The following is an 18,164-nucleotide window of genomic DNA, read 5'->3' as shown; positions in this document are numbered from 1 at the left end:
TTTATTATATATCAAATATATATTTTTATCAAATTACCAAGTTAGGCTAAGTTAGGGATGAGAAATATATATTTATATATATTTTTTGGTTAAAATGAGGTTTAAGGGCATTCTAAAATTTCTATTTCTTACCCTTTTAAGAACTATTCCTTCCCTCTCATATTATTTGTTATATATTAATTTTTACGGAATTTTAAAAAATTGATTTTAATGTATTTAATATTAAAATTTTAGGAATTTTAATATCAAAAAATAAAATAATTTAAAAATATAAAAGATAAAAATTTAGATATTTAAAAAAATAGACATAATTCTGGGATATTTTAAAAAATAAAAAAAAGGGTGGATAGAGGAAGTATAATAAACAATACTCCTTAATAAAGAGACACAAATCGTAAGAAAACCAAATTCGGTATGATAATTGCTCCTACTGTTTTTACTGTATAACATTAGATTGTTCATAAACTCTATCATTACGTCCTTTTTACCCCCCCCCCCCCCCCCCAAAAAAAAGGAGGAAAAATCTATATAGCTTCTTTTTTTTTTTTTTTTAATAAAAAATCTATATAGCTAATTAGTTAATTGAATTCTTCTTTCATCACATAAAATCGGTTTGCATGTGCGTCTTTCCCACCTTTCATGCTTTTCGTTCACACGTGGTATTCCCATCATCAAAAGAGTTTAATTAATCCTGCTTACTTTGGTTTTCTAAATTAGCACCATCATAATTTTGGAAAAACCTTGATTCTTTGCCATCTCATCCCCGATAAATTGGACCATATCTCTTCCCCCCTCCCCTTTTTATCCTTATTTTTTAAAATTTACGTTTTATGAAGTTATTGTAGACACCCAATTGAGTCTAGGCCCAGATCAATTGGGCCTGGCTCAAATGGGTAAGGTTCAATTGAATTTTTATCCTTTATTTTTTTTTCTCTTTTTTTTTTGTATATCTGTATTTATTTATTTTTATTTAGAATATATTTATATGTATATAGTTATATATTATTATATTATTATTATTATTTATTATTATTATTATTATTATTTTAATATATTTTTGGGTTTATCTTATTTTATTTTTTTAAATTATCTGTTAATTTTATCTGATTCTCTTTTGATTATCTGATTGTTATTTTTTTCTAAATTATCTATTTTTTTATTTATTTGATTTTGGAGGGCTGGGATTGAAAGTTGAAGAATCCCACTGGGAATGTGAATTCAATCAGAAGAGTCCAGACTGGATTCAAAGATTGAATTCCCGTCCAAAGGAGAATTAGGATTGATCAGAAACTCCTGATCAATCCCTATATAAAGCACCTCCTGGAACAGAATGAAAGACACAAAAAACAGTAAGCAAAGCTATTGATTTGAGAGAAAAGGAGGCGTATAGGAAGCTAGGAAAAGTTTAGGAGTGTTCTGGGAGTGAGAAAAAATTTTTAGAGATTTTTGGCGAAAAATTTTTCTGAAAATTTCTGGGAAATTTTCAGATTCCGACGAAAATTCCGACGAAATTTGAATTTTTCGACAACAATTCCAGCGAACATTGAAGTTTCCGGCGACCAGCCCAGTTTCCAGCGAAGAATCCCAGAAATCGGCGATCTTCCGGCCAACGTCCGACGAAGTTTCCAGATTTCGACGACATTTTCCAAAATCCGGCATCAGTGTTCTTCAGTTTTTAGAAAGAAAGGAGAGGAAAAGGGAAGAAGAGAGAGAGGGAGGAGCGTTCTGCCGAAAAAACGAAGGGGATTGCCTTCTATACCCTCTCAAAACGACGTCGTTTTGGCCTTAAGTAACCAAAAGATCCGCGCATTTTTCCGAACCCGACCCGACCCGAGCGTCAATCCGCTTTCCTAACCCGCGCGTGCTGCCCCTCCTCCGAGCCGAGCCGAGCCGCGCCAAGCTGCCAAGCCGCTCCCCCGAGCCGTTTCCCTGCCTTGAGTCGAGCCGATAGCCGAGCCGCTCCAGGTTTTTTTATTTATTTATTTATTTATTTATTAGATTAGGTTTATCTAATATTCTTTTTATCTTTATTTTATTTTTTATTTCTGTTTTACTTTTCTTTATTTATTTTTATTTTTATTTATCTTTTTATTATTCTATTTTCTTTAAATAAAAATGAAAAATTCCAAAAAAAAATATTTTTAGGGAAAAGTTGAAAGTATCAATTTTCCTTAAAAATAAATTTCAAAAAGGGTTTTTGAGGAAAAGTTGAAAGTATCAATTTTCCTTGGAAATCAAAGTTTAAAAAAAAAAAGGGTTTTTGAGGAAAAGTTGAAAGTATCAATTTTCCTTAGAAATAAATTTTCAAAAAAATATTTTTGGGGAAAAGTTGAAAGTATCAATTTTCCTTAAAAATAAATTTCCAAAAAAAATATTTTTGGAAAAAAGTTGAAAGTATCAATTTTCCTTAAAAATAAATTTTCAAAAAAAAAAAGTTTTTGAGGAAAAGTTGAAAGTATCAATTTTTCTTAGAAATAAATTTTCAAAAAAAGAGTTTTTGAGGAAAAGTTGAAAGTATCAATTTTCCTTGAAAATCAAAATTTCAAAAAAAATATTTTTGGGGAAAAGTTGAAAGTATCAATTTTCCTTAGAAATAAATTTTCAAAAAAAATGGTTTTTGAGGAAAAGTTGAAAGTATCAATTTTCCTTACAAAAAAATTCATTCTTTCCTTCCTTTCTATCTTAATTTTGATTTTGTTTTTTTTTTCTTTAAATAATCCGACGACGGAGCCTCTGCAAGTGAAACAATAGTTTTTCTTGCATACTCTTGAGGTGAGGGAATTTTCTCAATTTTTTGCTAAAAGTATTAGAGTCAATTGAGAAAAATTTTCAATAATTAATTACTTGGTAAAATTTTAAGGCTTTTAGATAACACAAATTTCAGCTGGTACCATCTTTTGATGGGCGTTGTGAGGGTGCTATAATCTTCCTCACACGTAACCGAACTCCCGAACCTTGTTCTGGTTTGTAGACCTGAACCTATTCTTCTAGGGACCCTTAAACTTAGGTGTTCCCTAAAAGGACAGATTCCATAGGTGGCCAATCGCACATAGATAAAAAAGATTGGTGGCGACTCCCTGAAGTCAATGTCTAGCGATAGATCCCCGGATCTAGACGTTACGACAGCTTGGCGACTCCGCTGGGGACTTTGAGAGTCAGGCCAGTAAATAATTTGTGTTATCCAAAAGCCTAATAAAATTGAACCCTTTTGTATATATGTATTATTACTTATTCATGTTTATTTACTTTGTTAATTATGTCATTCATGTGCATGTGCATAACATGAGCTCTACACCCGAGCTCCGTCCCTCTAGGAGGGAGTAAAGTACCTATTGCTTTTGTGAGGTCTAATGCCTCCGCAGTGGCTAGCGAAATACTCCCACTCAAATTGAACCTTTTCCGCTTGTAGCCTGTAATGGGTGAGGATTAGGGTGCCTTACTAGTCTGTGATGGACAGGAATGTAAGGAGCAATTTGAGAACCTTTAGACTTTGACCTTAAAATCGCATGTAGTGAACCTTAAGAGTGCCTACACCTAAGATAGAGCCCTTTCTACCCAATGATAGATATACCCTGAAATTAGGACACAAAAAGAGTGTTTGTCTAATCATTTTGATTGTTTAACTTTGTGTATTATTTTTATCATATGTGACATTATGCATCAACATCACTTATGTTTCATCCACGGAACTAACTATGTTGTTTGTCTGATTGTATGCATCTGTATTCTTTTCATGATCATGTTTCAACACAATCATTTGCATTCATTTCATACTAGATTTCATTCAAAAAATGTACATTTCATTTGTGTATCAAAGCATCATACATAAAGCACAGCATAACCTTTCTAATCATAAGTATGGTACTCAAGGTCCGAGGATAGCTCCATCTAGCAAAAACCCTGCTCATCCATACAACACAAGATCCAGAGCAAGGCAAATGGAAGAAGAAAGTTCTCATAGATTTGAAAAGCTAGAAAAAGCTTAGGAAAAGATTGAAAGTGAACTAAGCAAGATTCTGGAAGCCCTCAATAATATGAATAAAGGAAAAGGAGTTGAAGGAAGTACAAGCCAGCAAGAAGTGGCTGACCCTTTGTACCCTACAGGTTTTGGCCCACCTCAAGCCCAGTCTACCCAAGAGGTCCTGCCACAACATTTCGCCTATCCTGGAATGCCATCAGCTTTCAACCCATGGCAGTATAATAGCTATATAAATCCTGTATTCACTGAAAAAGTAGTAGAACCAATTCCTGATCTAGATGATTTAAAAGAGAAGGAAAAGGAAAAAGAAAAGATGAGAGTAGAGGCTGAGGAAAGTTCCAAGATTAGCATGCTAGAGCAGAGGCTACGGGCTGTAGAAAGATTTAGCTTTTATGGGTCAGTTGATGCTGCTGGGCTCTGCCTAGTTCCTGATGTGGTTATCCCCTATAAATTCAAAGTACCAAAATTTGAAAAATATGACGGTACAAAGTGCCCTAAAACCTATATCACCATGTATTGCAGAAAGATGGCAGCTCATGCACATGATGAAAAACTCTTGATGCATGTCTTCCAGGATAGTCTTACTGGTTCTGCTGCCAGGTGGTATGTTCAGTTGGATAGAATCCACATTCGCTCCTGTAGCGATATGGCTCATGACTTCATCAGTCAATATCGACACATCATCGATTTGGCCCCTGATCGTTTATCTTTACAAAATCTAGAAAAAAAGTCAAATGAGTCTTTTAAAGAGTATGCCCAGAGGTGGAGGGATATTGCTTCTCAAGTACAACCTCCTTTGACTGAGAAAGAAACTACAGTGTTATTTGTCAGTACTTTGAAGCCTCCCTATTATGAAAAGATGATAGGGAATGCAACTAAGAATTTTATCGACATGGTGATCTCTGGAGAAATTATTGAAAGTGCCATAAAAAATGGCAAGTTGAAAGGAAGAGAAACCAAGAAGACATCAAAAAAGAAAGAAGCTCAAGCTCAAGCTGTGAGCTTTGATAGACAACAATTCAGGGGTTATCAACCCTATCCATCCCAAGGTTACTCTCCATACCATTCTGCTGTGAATAATGCCTCATCCTACCCATACCAGCTAGCCCCACAACCATCTTATTCATCCACTTATCGCCTTAACATTCAAGCTCCTGTAAGAACCCAAATTCGTCCTACTAACCCAGCAAGTGGCTCACGAGAACAACGGACTACTCGAGAAAAACCTGTATTTGATCCAATCCCTATGACTTATACAGAGTTATATCGAGAACTCTATAATAGCCATTTGATTGCCCCCAGCCATGTGGAGCCGCTTAAACCACCCTACCCAAAGTGGTATGATCCTACAGCCCACTACGACTATCACTATGAAATTACTGGCCATTCTACTGAAAATTGCACTGCTTTAAAGTATAAAGTGCAACGGTTGATCAATGATGGAATGGTAAGTTTTGATCAAGGAAAAGCAACAACACCTAATGTTAGTGTACTGAGCGAAAGTCAAGAACAGAAAGGATCTGGAGATTCACAATGAATTGTGGGGCAAGATGTCAATAGAGATTCTTCACCTGATCGCATAGGGAGACAATTTTAAAAATGGAGATAAGGCCGGTTGAAGGTTTCTTCTGTCATTTTAGGATTTCTTTTCAAACAATGTTAGATTTCTTTTTGCAATATGACTTCACTTGTTATCATTTTAATAAGGGCAAGTTAATGCATTTCATTACATTTTCTCTTTCACTCGACCATTATTCCATGCCCTGTTACCTTTCATGACTTTACATTCCCATTTTTAAATTTCAGATGATGAATATTTAGACAATGGTAACAATAATTCTGGAATTTAATTTTGAGAACTCATTCACAGAGGAGATGATTTGAGCGAAAATAAAGAGGGTAAGCCATTACCAGAGATGAAAGAGATATGTCTTGAAGGTGTGCAATCTTTTATACAAGTTCATGAGCTTTGTTCAATAAATGATGTTCAAGAAAGGTATTCACAATTGAGATGAAAAATGGTCATCTTTCTTTTACCATTTGAAAAACCATTTATTGTTACCCCTTTGAGCTTATCATTTTTTTTTTTGAAGAACCCCAACCAAGGATCACCCTCTACACTGGAGGGTAAATTTTGAAAAAAAAAAAGAAAAAAACACCACAAAAGGTCTCAAAAATGGAAAGAGAAAGAAAAGCAAAAGAAAAATAAAAATAAAAGCCACACATGACTTGGGGCAAAGTAATGAGAATCTTTTATGTGAGGAAAAAAAAAGTAGTGAAACGATGTGGGGGCAAAATGCCAAGTTGTATCAAATGATCCTTTGGTTTTGAACCTTTTTAATACATGTTTTGAGCCTATTATATCCTTTTTTTTATGACCCTTCACCTTGGCCTACATTACAACCTTGAAAAGTTCATTTGGATCAAATGTGAATACTCAACTTGAATAATCATAGGTTGAGCAAAGACATGCTCATGATGAAGCAATGGAATCATGCTACATGAAAGATATCAACAATGGATGAAAAATGAGAAAAGAGAAAAAAGAAAAAGAAAAAAAAAAGGGGGAAAAATGAGAAAATGAAAAAATGAAAAAATAAAAAAAAAGATTCAAATTGAAAACCTGAAAGGGTGATTTTGGTACAAAAAAAATAAAAAAAAAGAAAAAAAAAAAGATCCAGGTCAAATGGCTCACATGAATGAAAGATCAAAGACATCTGAAGATCCCTCAAAGACTGGGGCAGAGTTCGCCAAGCTCAAGATGACTTCAACAGTAAATGGAATGAGTTTTTGAAAAAGAATCCTAGATTAATGTTGAAAATTGTCTGAATATTCATCATTTGGACATACCATTCACCTCAATGACATCCAATTTATTTCCTTTCCCATTTATTTTCTACCAAAATAGATCTTCATTGATTATCTTTACTATAATTCACCTTCTGTTCTCTTATTGTTTCACCCCTAGAATGAATTGAGAAAATGCTTGATTGCATTATATTTGTCAAGAATTGAAATGATAATGAATGAATGAATATGTGTTTAAAAGAATCTTACATTCATTTGAAAAGAAATCTAAGATGATGAAGAAATGGTAGAAACCTAAAATAGATGATTTAAAAGGATGTATGATGTGACCAAATAGAGAATATGATGGGGCAAATCTTGAAAAACGATACAACCAAGTGATGAGTACAAGGATGAATTGGTCGAATGGTGGGAACAATCAGTGGACAGAGTTTGTTTTGGAATGGTTGATACTGAGACAAGGACCCAGTGATGGTGGATGAAATTTGTTTTAAAATTTGCTAGTGCTGAGAAATTCATTGAATGATGGTCAAGGGATGATCGATTGATGAAGCTTATTCCAAAGTATTGAGAAACTGAACAAAGAAAGAATGTGAGTGGAAAGGACAATTGAGAGCTACACTGGTTCGATCTTAGAAGAGCAGTGCAATTGAATCCTTGAGGAATCAAAGGGCTTGACACCCAAGAAAGAAGAAAAGAGCTTGAGAAACTTGAGTACCATACATTGAACAGGAATTAATTGGCCAACATTTGCATAGCATGCATTGAAAATCATGCACATTGCATAGCATACACTACTTTCAGGAAAGTATAGTGTATAAATTCAAGAAGCAGGGGTGTTCCAACATCCCATATGGAGAAGATAAATATGAAGATATTTTGCAAGATGGAGAAGAAACTTGTCAGGTAAGTTCCTAATCCTTGAAATAGGATGCCTTTTGGTATCAGGGTTGATTTATAAGACCTTTGGGCATGATTTCCTGAAATTTCCTCAAACACAACTTTCAACTCCTTCGGACATGATTTTCTAGGAGTATTTACTTTCCAAAGTCGTGGTGCCTCTGTTTAGAGGAGCAATTTACTTTCCAAGTTCGTTGCCTCTGTTTAGAGGAGCAATTTAGAGGAGCAATTTACTTTCCAAGTTCGTTGCCTCTGTTTAGAGGAGCAATTTACTTTCCAAGTTCGTTGCCTCTGTTTAGAGGAGCAATTTACTTTTCCAAAGTCGTGGTACCTCTGTTTAGAGGAGCAATTTACTTTTCCAAAGTCGTGGTACCTCTGTTTAGAGGAGTAATTTACTTTTCAAAGTTCGTTGCCTCTGTTTAGAGGAGCAATTTACTTTTCCAAAGTCGTGGTACCTCTGTTTAGAGGAGCAATTTACTTTTCAAAGTTCGTTGCCTCTGTTTAGAGGAGCAATTTACTTTCCAAAGTCGTGGTGCCTCTGTTTAGAGGAGCAATTTATTTTCCAAAGTCGTGGTGCCTCTATTTAGAGGAGCTTTGATAAAAAAAAAACAAAAAAAAATAAAAAAACAAAAAAACATAAAAAAATATATATATACAAAAAACAAAAAAATGACAATGTTGAGTTGAGTCTAGATTGGGTGTCTACGTCTTTGCGCAATTTCTGTTTCACAGAAAATGTGCAAAGAGGGGCAGCTGTAGACACCCAATTGGGTCCAGGCCCAGATCAATTGGGCCTGGCCCAAATGGGTAAGGCCCAATTGAATTTTTATCTTGTATTTTTTTTTCTCTTTTTTCTTTTTTGTATATCTTATTTATTTATTTTTATTTAGAATATATTTATATGTATATAGTTATATATTATTATATTATTATTATTATTATTTATTATTATCATTATTATTATTATTATTATTTTTTAATATATTTTTGGGTTTATCTTATTTTATTTTTTTAAATTATCTGTTAATTTTATCTGATTCTTTTTTATTATCTGATTGTTATTTTTTTCTAAATTATCTATTTTTTTTATTTATTTGATTTTGGAGGGCTGGGATTGAAAGTTGAAGAATCCCACTGGGAATGAGAATTCAATCAGAAGAGTCCAGACTGGATTCAAAGATTGAATTCCCGTCCAAAGGGGAATTGGGATTGATCAGAAACTCCTGATCAATCCCTATATAAAGCACCTCCTGGAACAGAATGAAAGACACAAAAAACAGTAAGCAAAGCTATTGATTTGAAAGAAAAGGAGGCGTATAGGAAGCTAGGAAAAGTTTAGGAGTGTTCTGGGAGTGAGAAAAAATTTTTAGAGATTTTTGGCGAAAAATTTTTCTGGAAATTTCTGAGAAATTTTCAGATTCCGAAGAAAATTCCGGCGAAATTTGAATTTTCCGGCAACAATTCCAGTGAACATTGAAGTTTTCGACGACCAGCCCAGTTTCCAACGAAGAATCCCAGAAACCGGCGATCTTCCGACCAACGTCCGGCGAAATTTCCAGATTTCGGAGATATTTTCCAGAATCCGGCACCGGTGTTCTTCAGTTTTTAGAGAGAAGGGAGAGGAAAAGGGAAGAAGAGAGAGAGGGAGAAGCGTTCTGCCGAAAAAACGAAGGGGATTGCCTTTTATACCCTCCCAAAACGACGTCGTTTTGGCCTTAAGTAACCAGAGGATCCGCGCGTTTTTCCGAACCCGACCCGACCCGAGCGTCGATCCGCTTTCCTGACCAGCGCGTGCTGCCCCTCCTCCGAGCCGAGCCGAGCCGCGCCAAGCTGCCAAGCCGCTCCCCCGAGCCGTTTCCCTACCTTGAACCGAGCCGAGCCGAGCCGATAGCCGAGCCGCTCCAGGTTTTATTTATTTATTTATTAGATTAGGTTTATCTAATATTCTTTTTATCTTTATTTTATTTTTTATTTCTGTTTTACTTTTCTTTATTTATTTTTATTTTTATTTATCTTTTTATTATTCTATTTTCTTTAAATAAAAATAAAATTTTCCAAAAAAAAATATTTTTAGGGAAAAGTTGAAAGTATCAATTTTCCTTAGAAATAAATTTAAAAAAAAAAAGGGTTTTTGAGGAAAAGTTGAAAGTATCAATTTTCCTTAGAAATAAATTTTCAAAAAAAGAGTTTTTGAGGAAAAGTTGAAAGTATCAATTTTCCTTAGAAATAAATTTTCAAAAAATAGGGTTTTTGAGGAAAAGTTGAAAGTATCAATTTTCCTTAAAAATCGAAATTTTCAAAAAATATTTTTGGGGAAAAGTTGAAAGTATCAATTTTCCCTACAAAAAAAATTCATTCATTCCTTTCTTTCTATCTTAATTTTGATTTTATTTTTTTTTCTTTAAATAATCCGACGACGGAGCCTCTGCAAGTGAAACAGTAGTTTTTCTTGCATACTCTTGAGGTGAGGGAATTTTCTCAATTTTCTGCTAAAAGTATTAGGTCAATTGAGAAAAATTTTCAATAATTAATTACTTGGTAAAATTTTAAGGCTTTTAGATAACACAAATTTCAGCTGGTACCATCTTTTGATGGGCGTTGTGAGGGTGCTATAACCTTCCTCACACGTAACCGAATTCCCGAACCTTGTTCTGGTTTGTAGACCTGAACCTATTCTTCTAGGGACCCTTAAACTTAGGTGTTCCCTAAAAAGACAGATTCCATAGGTGGTCAATCGCACCTAAATAAAAAAGATTGGTGGCGACTCCCTGAAGTCAATGTCTAGCGATAGATCCCCGGATCTAGACATTACGACAGTTATTACTACAAGAGAAATTATATTTATATTTTTAAAAATTATATATAAAAAATCAATAAATTATATCAAACAAATATATCAATCTTATCAACCAATATCAATATATAATTAGATAAATATAATATAAATTTAGATCAAATTTATGATAAAATTTAAACTCGAAATCTCGAAATTTTAAACTCATTCTCCTTTCTAATTTCTCAGAAGGACAAAGTCTCATCAGAAAAAAAGTGTATTTTTTAAAAGTAAAAATCTTACTGTTTCATTTCAGGGACAATCTTTGGTCAAACAATGCAGTTTAGAAAGGGTTTGCACTATACTCCCAATGATTAAATTTGAAACCCTTTTTTCGTTGGATCTCATCGAAACGCAGCCTAAAAATCTTAGAAAATAGTTGTGTTATTATTGCACGTATCCGTGGCTACCTAGAAATAGTCAACCTAGTGATTCAAGGGAAAACTTTAAAGGATGATGTCGCATTTTAAAATTATAATAAAATATTTAATATAATATATAAAATTTAAAATTTTTTAATATAATATTTATTTTTAATATAATTAATTTTAAATAATAAATTTGATGGATAAATAATTTTTTAAACATCATAATAATTAATATATTTATAATTTATATATCATATTAAAAAATTTTAAAATTTAAATATCATATTAATATTTTATTATAAGTTAAAGATCATTTGTGATATTAACTACCGAAAACTTTAATTAATTCAAAATAAATGAATTGCTTCTGGTTGTTGGTAAATTGAACGGCTGGTATCTTCTTCAAATCATAATCATCAAATTAAATGAATTCCAAACGGAGATATTTGAAATAGTCTAAGTCCCAACTTCACCATATATAGTCGACTACTCTTGTAATTTTTTTTTCAGCCTATAAATTAATTCAATCTTTTGGGTGTTTTAGGTTGATAAAAAAAACACAAATCATACAAAAATATATCACTAATATTTAAAGCCGAATTATGTCTTGCCAACCAATATCCAACTTTTTGTCATATTCTGATTAATAAAATAATGTCAATCTCATCTTTGAAGGGATGGTGTTTTCTAACTCAACGTGCTCTTATTTAACTACTCCCATCAAACTTTTGCAATAAAATAATAAAGAGATAATTATAAAAAGATTAGTCCAGTAATTGAAGAGTTATATTTGACTTTGTGATTGCCCCATCAAATTCCAAATTTAGAAATTATTATATATAATTTTAGTCATATTGTATAATTGGTTGAGAAAATATTAAATTTTTAATATTTCATCAAGATTAAGAACCTCAAATATAAAAAATAAAAAACCTTGGTCTTCTAGAGGCAAACCTTTGCACTTGGATCCAAGGTTTTGTTTTATTTGGTTCTAGTCAAGTTGGAGATAACTTTGTGACGTTAATTTTATAATTAAATTAATTTTCTTAAAATAGTTATCATGATGTAATCTCTAACCAATATCTTTCAATACCTTCTTTTGAAGAAAGGTATTGATTTCCAAATGAAAATATATCAACGAATGAAATGGTGGGAATAAGAAACAATTAGGTCAGAAAACTAAAGTGGTTTTTAGTATTGAACTTTGATTGTGACAGCCAACCCTATAATATTAAAGCACTCCCTGGTTTTATTGTTTTTTCTAATAAAAATAATCTTTTGTTAAAATATGTAAGCAATTGATAATAAAAAAAAAAAAAAATGAGACTTGGAACTTTAAATTGAAATTGATCCATACGTTATTCTTAAATTGTACAAGTAATTACCTTCATTTATATATGTATGAATGTATATATACACATACATACATATATACATATATATATTTGTTTTGTAGATGGTGGGAGGATTGATTGCTTAATATAGAGGATTGATTGCTTAATATATACTTTACATTTTATTATTTATTTATAATTATTTAATGGCTTTTTTATGTTAATTTATTATTTATATTTTTATTTGATAGACGATCTGTAAATCCAATATAATTTTTTTTTTAAGATCTACAATCTGTCATGATCATAAAATAAGAAAATTTCACCTCACTTTAAACTTTTAAAATATCAAAACAAAGAAAATAGCTCCTTTAATTTAGAAAAAAAAAATTTGAAGGAAACAAAATTTTTTTGTGTGTTCTTGGTAAATTAAAAAGCTTTTTTTTCTTTTAAAAAAAAGAGCTGCACTCAAAGATCTCTTCTGCATGCATTCTATCTCATACTTGATTTCTTTTTCCCATCCTAAATTAAGCAGACTATTCATTGTATAAGAATACTAGAATGGAAGTAAACTAAAACATACTGCAATTTTGCTGCACTCGTATCTGCCAAGCTAGAACCAATTAAATTGACATAAACTTAACAAATTTAAACACAAGATTTGCAAGAAAGCTATGATGCTAAAGAATATATAAACTGCAAGAAGAAAAATGTAACATTGATTAATGCTTTCAAATTACATGACCATTGCTGCTACATATGAGACAAAAAAATTATATCAGAAAAAAAAAAAATGATGGGAATGACAGGATTTTTGAGCCAGAACTGCTCTGTCAGAAGGCCCACCAAATTAAATTTGGAAAAAGAATAAAAAGCTAAGGCCATTAAAGAAGTTTCCAACAGCTAACCTACCCAAATAAACATCAAATTTCCACTTTATTCCTCCACTTTCGCCATGAATTCAAGTTGCAGAAAAATGCAATCGACAACTCTAACAAACATCACAAATCAAAGAGAAAAGAATTTCTATTTCTTTGATCTCTTGCCAAGAGAAAAAGAAAATTTTTAAAGGTCAAAGAAATTGTTGAAAAGGTCTATAGATGGAGTAGTAGGAGATTGTATTAAATAAGGTGAAATGTTAAAGCTTGAAGGACTAGGCATGAAACTACCTTCTATGAAATTCCTGTTACCATGAAGAACAGGACTCAAATCACGGAAGAAACTGAATAAGTTTGGATCAGATGGCGGCGAGAAGAAGTTCGGTGATATTGGAGGCAGTGAGGTTGGCCCTGGAGACAAAATCCCTGGAAAGAAACTTGTCCTTTCAACCCCTGGATTCATCTCTATGCCTTGTACTAACCCAAAGTTTTCTTCACTAATTTGTTGCTTTTTCCATTCTGGTGACTTTGTCTTCTCTATGGTAGCAAACCTTGCTGCTGGTGAGATTGCACCGCTTGTATCGTTGGATATTGGATGATTGGATGTTGATGGTGGAAGCGATAAAGATCCCGAAGACGATGATGTTGAGCCTGTAAGGCGTTGAACTAGGTTCATGAAGTCGCTAGGGTTTGTGTGGATCACCTTCGGTGACACAGTGTAGATGATTACCGGAGGCCTTACCTGCACCGGTTGTTGTTGCACCGGTTGTGGTGCCAACGGTGGTTTCTTGATCTTGTACGAATCTTTACGGACCTTCAAAGGGGCCGGACGAGGACCCTGAAGTTCTTTCCTAGGCGATTTACTTGCAGGAAAATCTGATGAATTCATTTTGAATTTTGAATGACGATAATGAAAATTGAAAGTAATATGAAAGTGAGAGGACGAAGGAAATAGTGGGTGGATGATGAAGAAGAAGAAGAAGAAGAAAAAATTAATAGCATTATTATTGTATTTTCCAGCAATGAACAAAAGTGGGACAAGAAGTATTTAAAGAGAGCAAGTCAATCAATAGAAAAAAAAAGGGGATAATTTAATGTGTGAGGAAAATTATTTAGTAAAACTTTGGCTACTTGTATAGTGATATCTTAGGGGGAAACGGAGAACGGTTTCGTGCTGTTATGAATGTTTGAACTTGTCCAAGGTGAAGTGGAAGGGGTTATTGCCACGTCAGAGAGAGCTATAGTAATGTAGCTTGTACACGTAAGCTTATTTCTAAGATAATTAATACACTAATAAAGAAAGAAAAAGCATGATTGAGAGAGTTCACGCGGACAGTCTAAATTAGATTGATTTGGGATTTTAATACTGCACTTGTTGCAAAATAATTATAATTATATAAGAGAATTTAATTATTTTTTAGTGTCAATTTTTTATTGGATTGATTTTGTATTTGATATGTCTAAGGTGATTTTATAATATATGTTTGTTTCCATGTTTCTTTCAAGGCATCCGTCTAATATCTATGTGATAAATAGACATATGTTCACGGCAGGATAGAAATATTTCCCCACAGATAGAGACCTAATGTGGATATATTGGACTCTATATAAATTAAGGACGACCTTCTCTCTCATTTTATACTTACTAGAATTAGCCCCCGCTTTGCTGGAGGTAATTTTTTTTTTAATCAAATTCTTTTATTATTCTGAATATATTTATAATTATTCTAATATAAAATAATAAAAATATTATGAAAGCTTTAAAACTAAATCTATATTTCATATATTGTGATTATATTTTATTATTAATTTTTCATATTATATTATGAGTATAGTATTTTTATTACTTATTAATTTGATCAAATGTATGATTTTTTAATCTATTGTAGATTATAAAATTTTTTTTATAAAATTATTTAAAACAAAAGAAGAAAAAAGAAAAGCAAGCTAACTTTTTTTTTTGTTTTTATATATTTTTATATTTATATTTATCATTATTATATTTTTAAGTTATTTTATTATAAATAATAAATAATAAAAACTCAAAACTCATAAAAAAAAAAAAAAAAAACATATCCAGTTACAATCCCACATCATCAAACAAACATCCACATTTCTATTTTCAAATTTAATTAAAAGCCAACTCACCATGTTCTAGTCCAAGTAATGCCCAATTCATTAATAAATTAGATAATTTATATATAATAATATTTTATTTATTTATATAGTTATGTGTAAAAATATATTGTATTTGCAATATAACATAAAATTGAAAAGAAAAAAAAATTCAACTTTATAATAGAATACTATATCAATTAAAATCAAAACCCACTGACCCAAATATCTCACAAATCAAAATCTCACACCCTAAGCTCACCCAACAAAAAAGAAAGGACTACTGTCAAGATTAGAAGTCCCAAAAATCTCAAATTCGGCAACCTCATTTCATTTAATTGATTGAATAAAAATAAAAATAAAAATAATTATATGTTAAGATTATTTAAAAATTTAAAATACACCACTTTTATCCAACCAAAACAAATATATATATATTTATATATATTGCAATTCTCCAAAGTCTCCTCATTAAATCATTAAAGACTCAATTTCTAAAATTTCCATTACACATATTATAGATTAATCGGGGGAATCAATTGTTAAGTGACATACCTCACTTAATAGAAGCATTAATTGAACATACTTTTACTATTTGAATTGAGGGATCACTTTTATATTATGTATAGATCACCTACTATTTTTCAATTTCAAATTAAAGAATCTCAAGTTTTAATAGGTATTTTATCTCATATTTCATTTGCTGTATCTTTATCTTTTATTATAATAATTTCTTATGTTTTTTTAATTTTCTTTTTTTTATTGTGTTTCTTTTTCTTTCTTACAATTTAAACTTAGCTATTAACAAATTAGAATATACCATGATTGATGATTATCTCTTAAAAAGATGATTAGATGATCAAATTTTGTATTTGTTGATTGTGAGATATTTATTATTTTAAGACTAAACAACATATTAGTATAAAAATGATGTTGATTGATGAAAAGGTACATATGTTTTTTTCTATGTTTTTCTTATGTTATTTTCTTATTTTTAATTTATTTTATTATTTTGTAGTTAACCATTGGCATGAATATTTTTTTTATATTATTTATTTATGACTTTTGATTTTTTTTTTGGATTACATAAATTCTTTCAAATTTTTATATATTTTATTTTTTAAATTTTTTGTGTTTAGCGTTGTTACTAATCATGAAATTTGTAAACATTGTCTTTATGTTTGCATTTTTATAATTTTTTATTTTTTATATGATCCATGATCAATGTTTTTGTTATTTAAATATATATGTTTGGCATTTGAGACGTATTAAGAACCTATTTTTGCTTATGGCTTTTAAATTTTTTTAAGCGATAAATAAGTTGTTGCAATGAGGATTGAAATGTTTGATTTATCAACTATATCATAATTTATGTTATTTTTAAAGTACAAATTGATATTTTATTTGTAGTGAATCAAGTTAACATAAAATTTGCTTCTTTTTCTATTTTTTTTCAATGTATTTGATTTTTTTTACAATGATTTTAAGTTTTTGGTAATGTACGAGTTAATTAACAATGAAAGGTGATACTCAAGTTTTAATGTTTTGGCAAGATTTTGATTTCTTTTGTTATCCCATTTTTTCTCTTTTTTTTGTCCTTTTAATCTATTTATTGATTTTTTTTCTTCACTTCTTTTTGTTTCATAATTTTCTTGTGATAATTAAACTATAAAATATAGATATTTTATGTTGTTATAGTCATTTATATTGTTAACAAATTTATATTTTCTTTAGAAGATTTTTTTTTTAAAATTTTTAATGGTTATATGATTGTGTTTGATTTTTTTATGTTAAGGTAGTAGCATAGATTTTTTTAATAAAAAAAAAATATTATTCATCTTTCAGATAAGTCATTTTCTCCTTTATTTTTAAACTTCTTAAATTAATTAAAATGATAAATATAAAGGTTTATAAGGAGAAAACTAATTAAACTAATTATAATATGACTAAAATAATCATATAATTCTTATAATTTTATATTATATCATGTACAGTATTCTTATAAAATTGATAAATTTTGTGAAATAAATGCATTTTTAAAATGAAGACATTTTTCTTTAAGCTTTTAGTATTTAAAAATGAAATGTTACACTTGCAATTACATTCATGATATAAATTTATGTAGTTATGGATAATTATTTTCAATATATTTAACATTTTAACTCTTTAATCTTAAATTTAAAGTTATAATTTCTATTTTATTGATCTTTTTTTGTCATCCAAAAATCTTTACTAACAGTCAATCATTTTTATGAATGAAATGGTGAAAAAGATTTAAAAGATTTAATTTATTTTATTTGTGGTGAGTAAATAAAATCCTTTTGTACTTATTTGATTATTTATCGTGCTATAAGATCTAAAAAAGTTAGCATTCTTTATAATTTGAGACTATGAATGTTAAAAATTTTATGTTACTTTTAAATTTTTTATCTATTTTTTGAGATTTTTTACATTAGATTATTATTAATAAAAAAGTTAAAATTTTTTTACCATCAATATTAGATTTAAATTTATTTACTTTACTATTTTTAAATTTGATATTTTTTATTAAAATAATAACTTGATTAATAAAAATGGATATATTTGTTTTCTTGTACAATAATTACTTAAAATATGGGCTTCAATGGAAGATTTAATAATAGAAAATTTTTTATAGTTTTTTCTTCTAAAAAGATAAAAATACATATAAAAATTATTTGAAAAAATGTTGCATGAATTTGAATGAAAGCTAGGAGTTTAATATAATATTGATAATATTATAAAAACCATAATAAATTTATTTATTTTTTACATATTCTTTGCAATTTACTACTCATAAAACAACATTTTAACTTGGCTAATAAAAATTTTTATTTCTCTTCTTATTCAGCTATTGTTTAATTAAAATACTAATTAAAGTGATGATTTATATAATAAAAACTTTTATAGTAAAACAAAAGGTGGATAGTA

General features: G+C 30.2%; 1 protein-coding gene across 1 annotated transcript; it reads right to left on the bottom strand.

Annotated features, from left to right (window-relative positions):
* Positions 1-12,912: 12,912 nt before the first annotated feature.
* LOC111301972 (nuclear speckle RNA-binding protein B-like) lies at positions 12,913-14,139 on the bottom strand. Its single transcript, XM_022897931.2, has one exon. The coding sequence runs from the start codon at positions 13,987-13,989 to the stop codon at positions 13,288-13,290; it is 702 nt and encodes a 233-aa protein (XP_022753666.2). The 5' UTR covers positions 13,990-14,139; the 3' UTR covers positions 12,913-13,287.
* Between the last annotated feature and the right edge of the window lie 4,025 nt (positions 14,140-18,164).

This window comes from Durio zibethinus, chromosome 3, assembly GCF_047325235.1.
Source record: "Durio zibethinus cultivar Kanyao isolate XHJ-2024 chromosome 3, ASM4732523v1, whole genome shotgun sequence".
Classification (NCBI taxonomy): domain Eukaryota; kingdom Viridiplantae; phylum Streptophyta; class Magnoliopsida; order Malvales; family Malvaceae; genus Durio; species Durio zibethinus.
The sequence above is the reverse complement of the archived record's forward strand: the minus strand, read 5'-3'. Positions and strand labels throughout refer to the sequence as shown.

Bases quoted from the DNA above. Each gene is read 5' to 3' on its own strand.
- LOC111301972 (XM_022897931.2), bottom strand. From the start codon at position 13,989: ATGAATTCATCAGATTTTCCTGCAAGTAAATCGCCTAGGAAAGAACTT.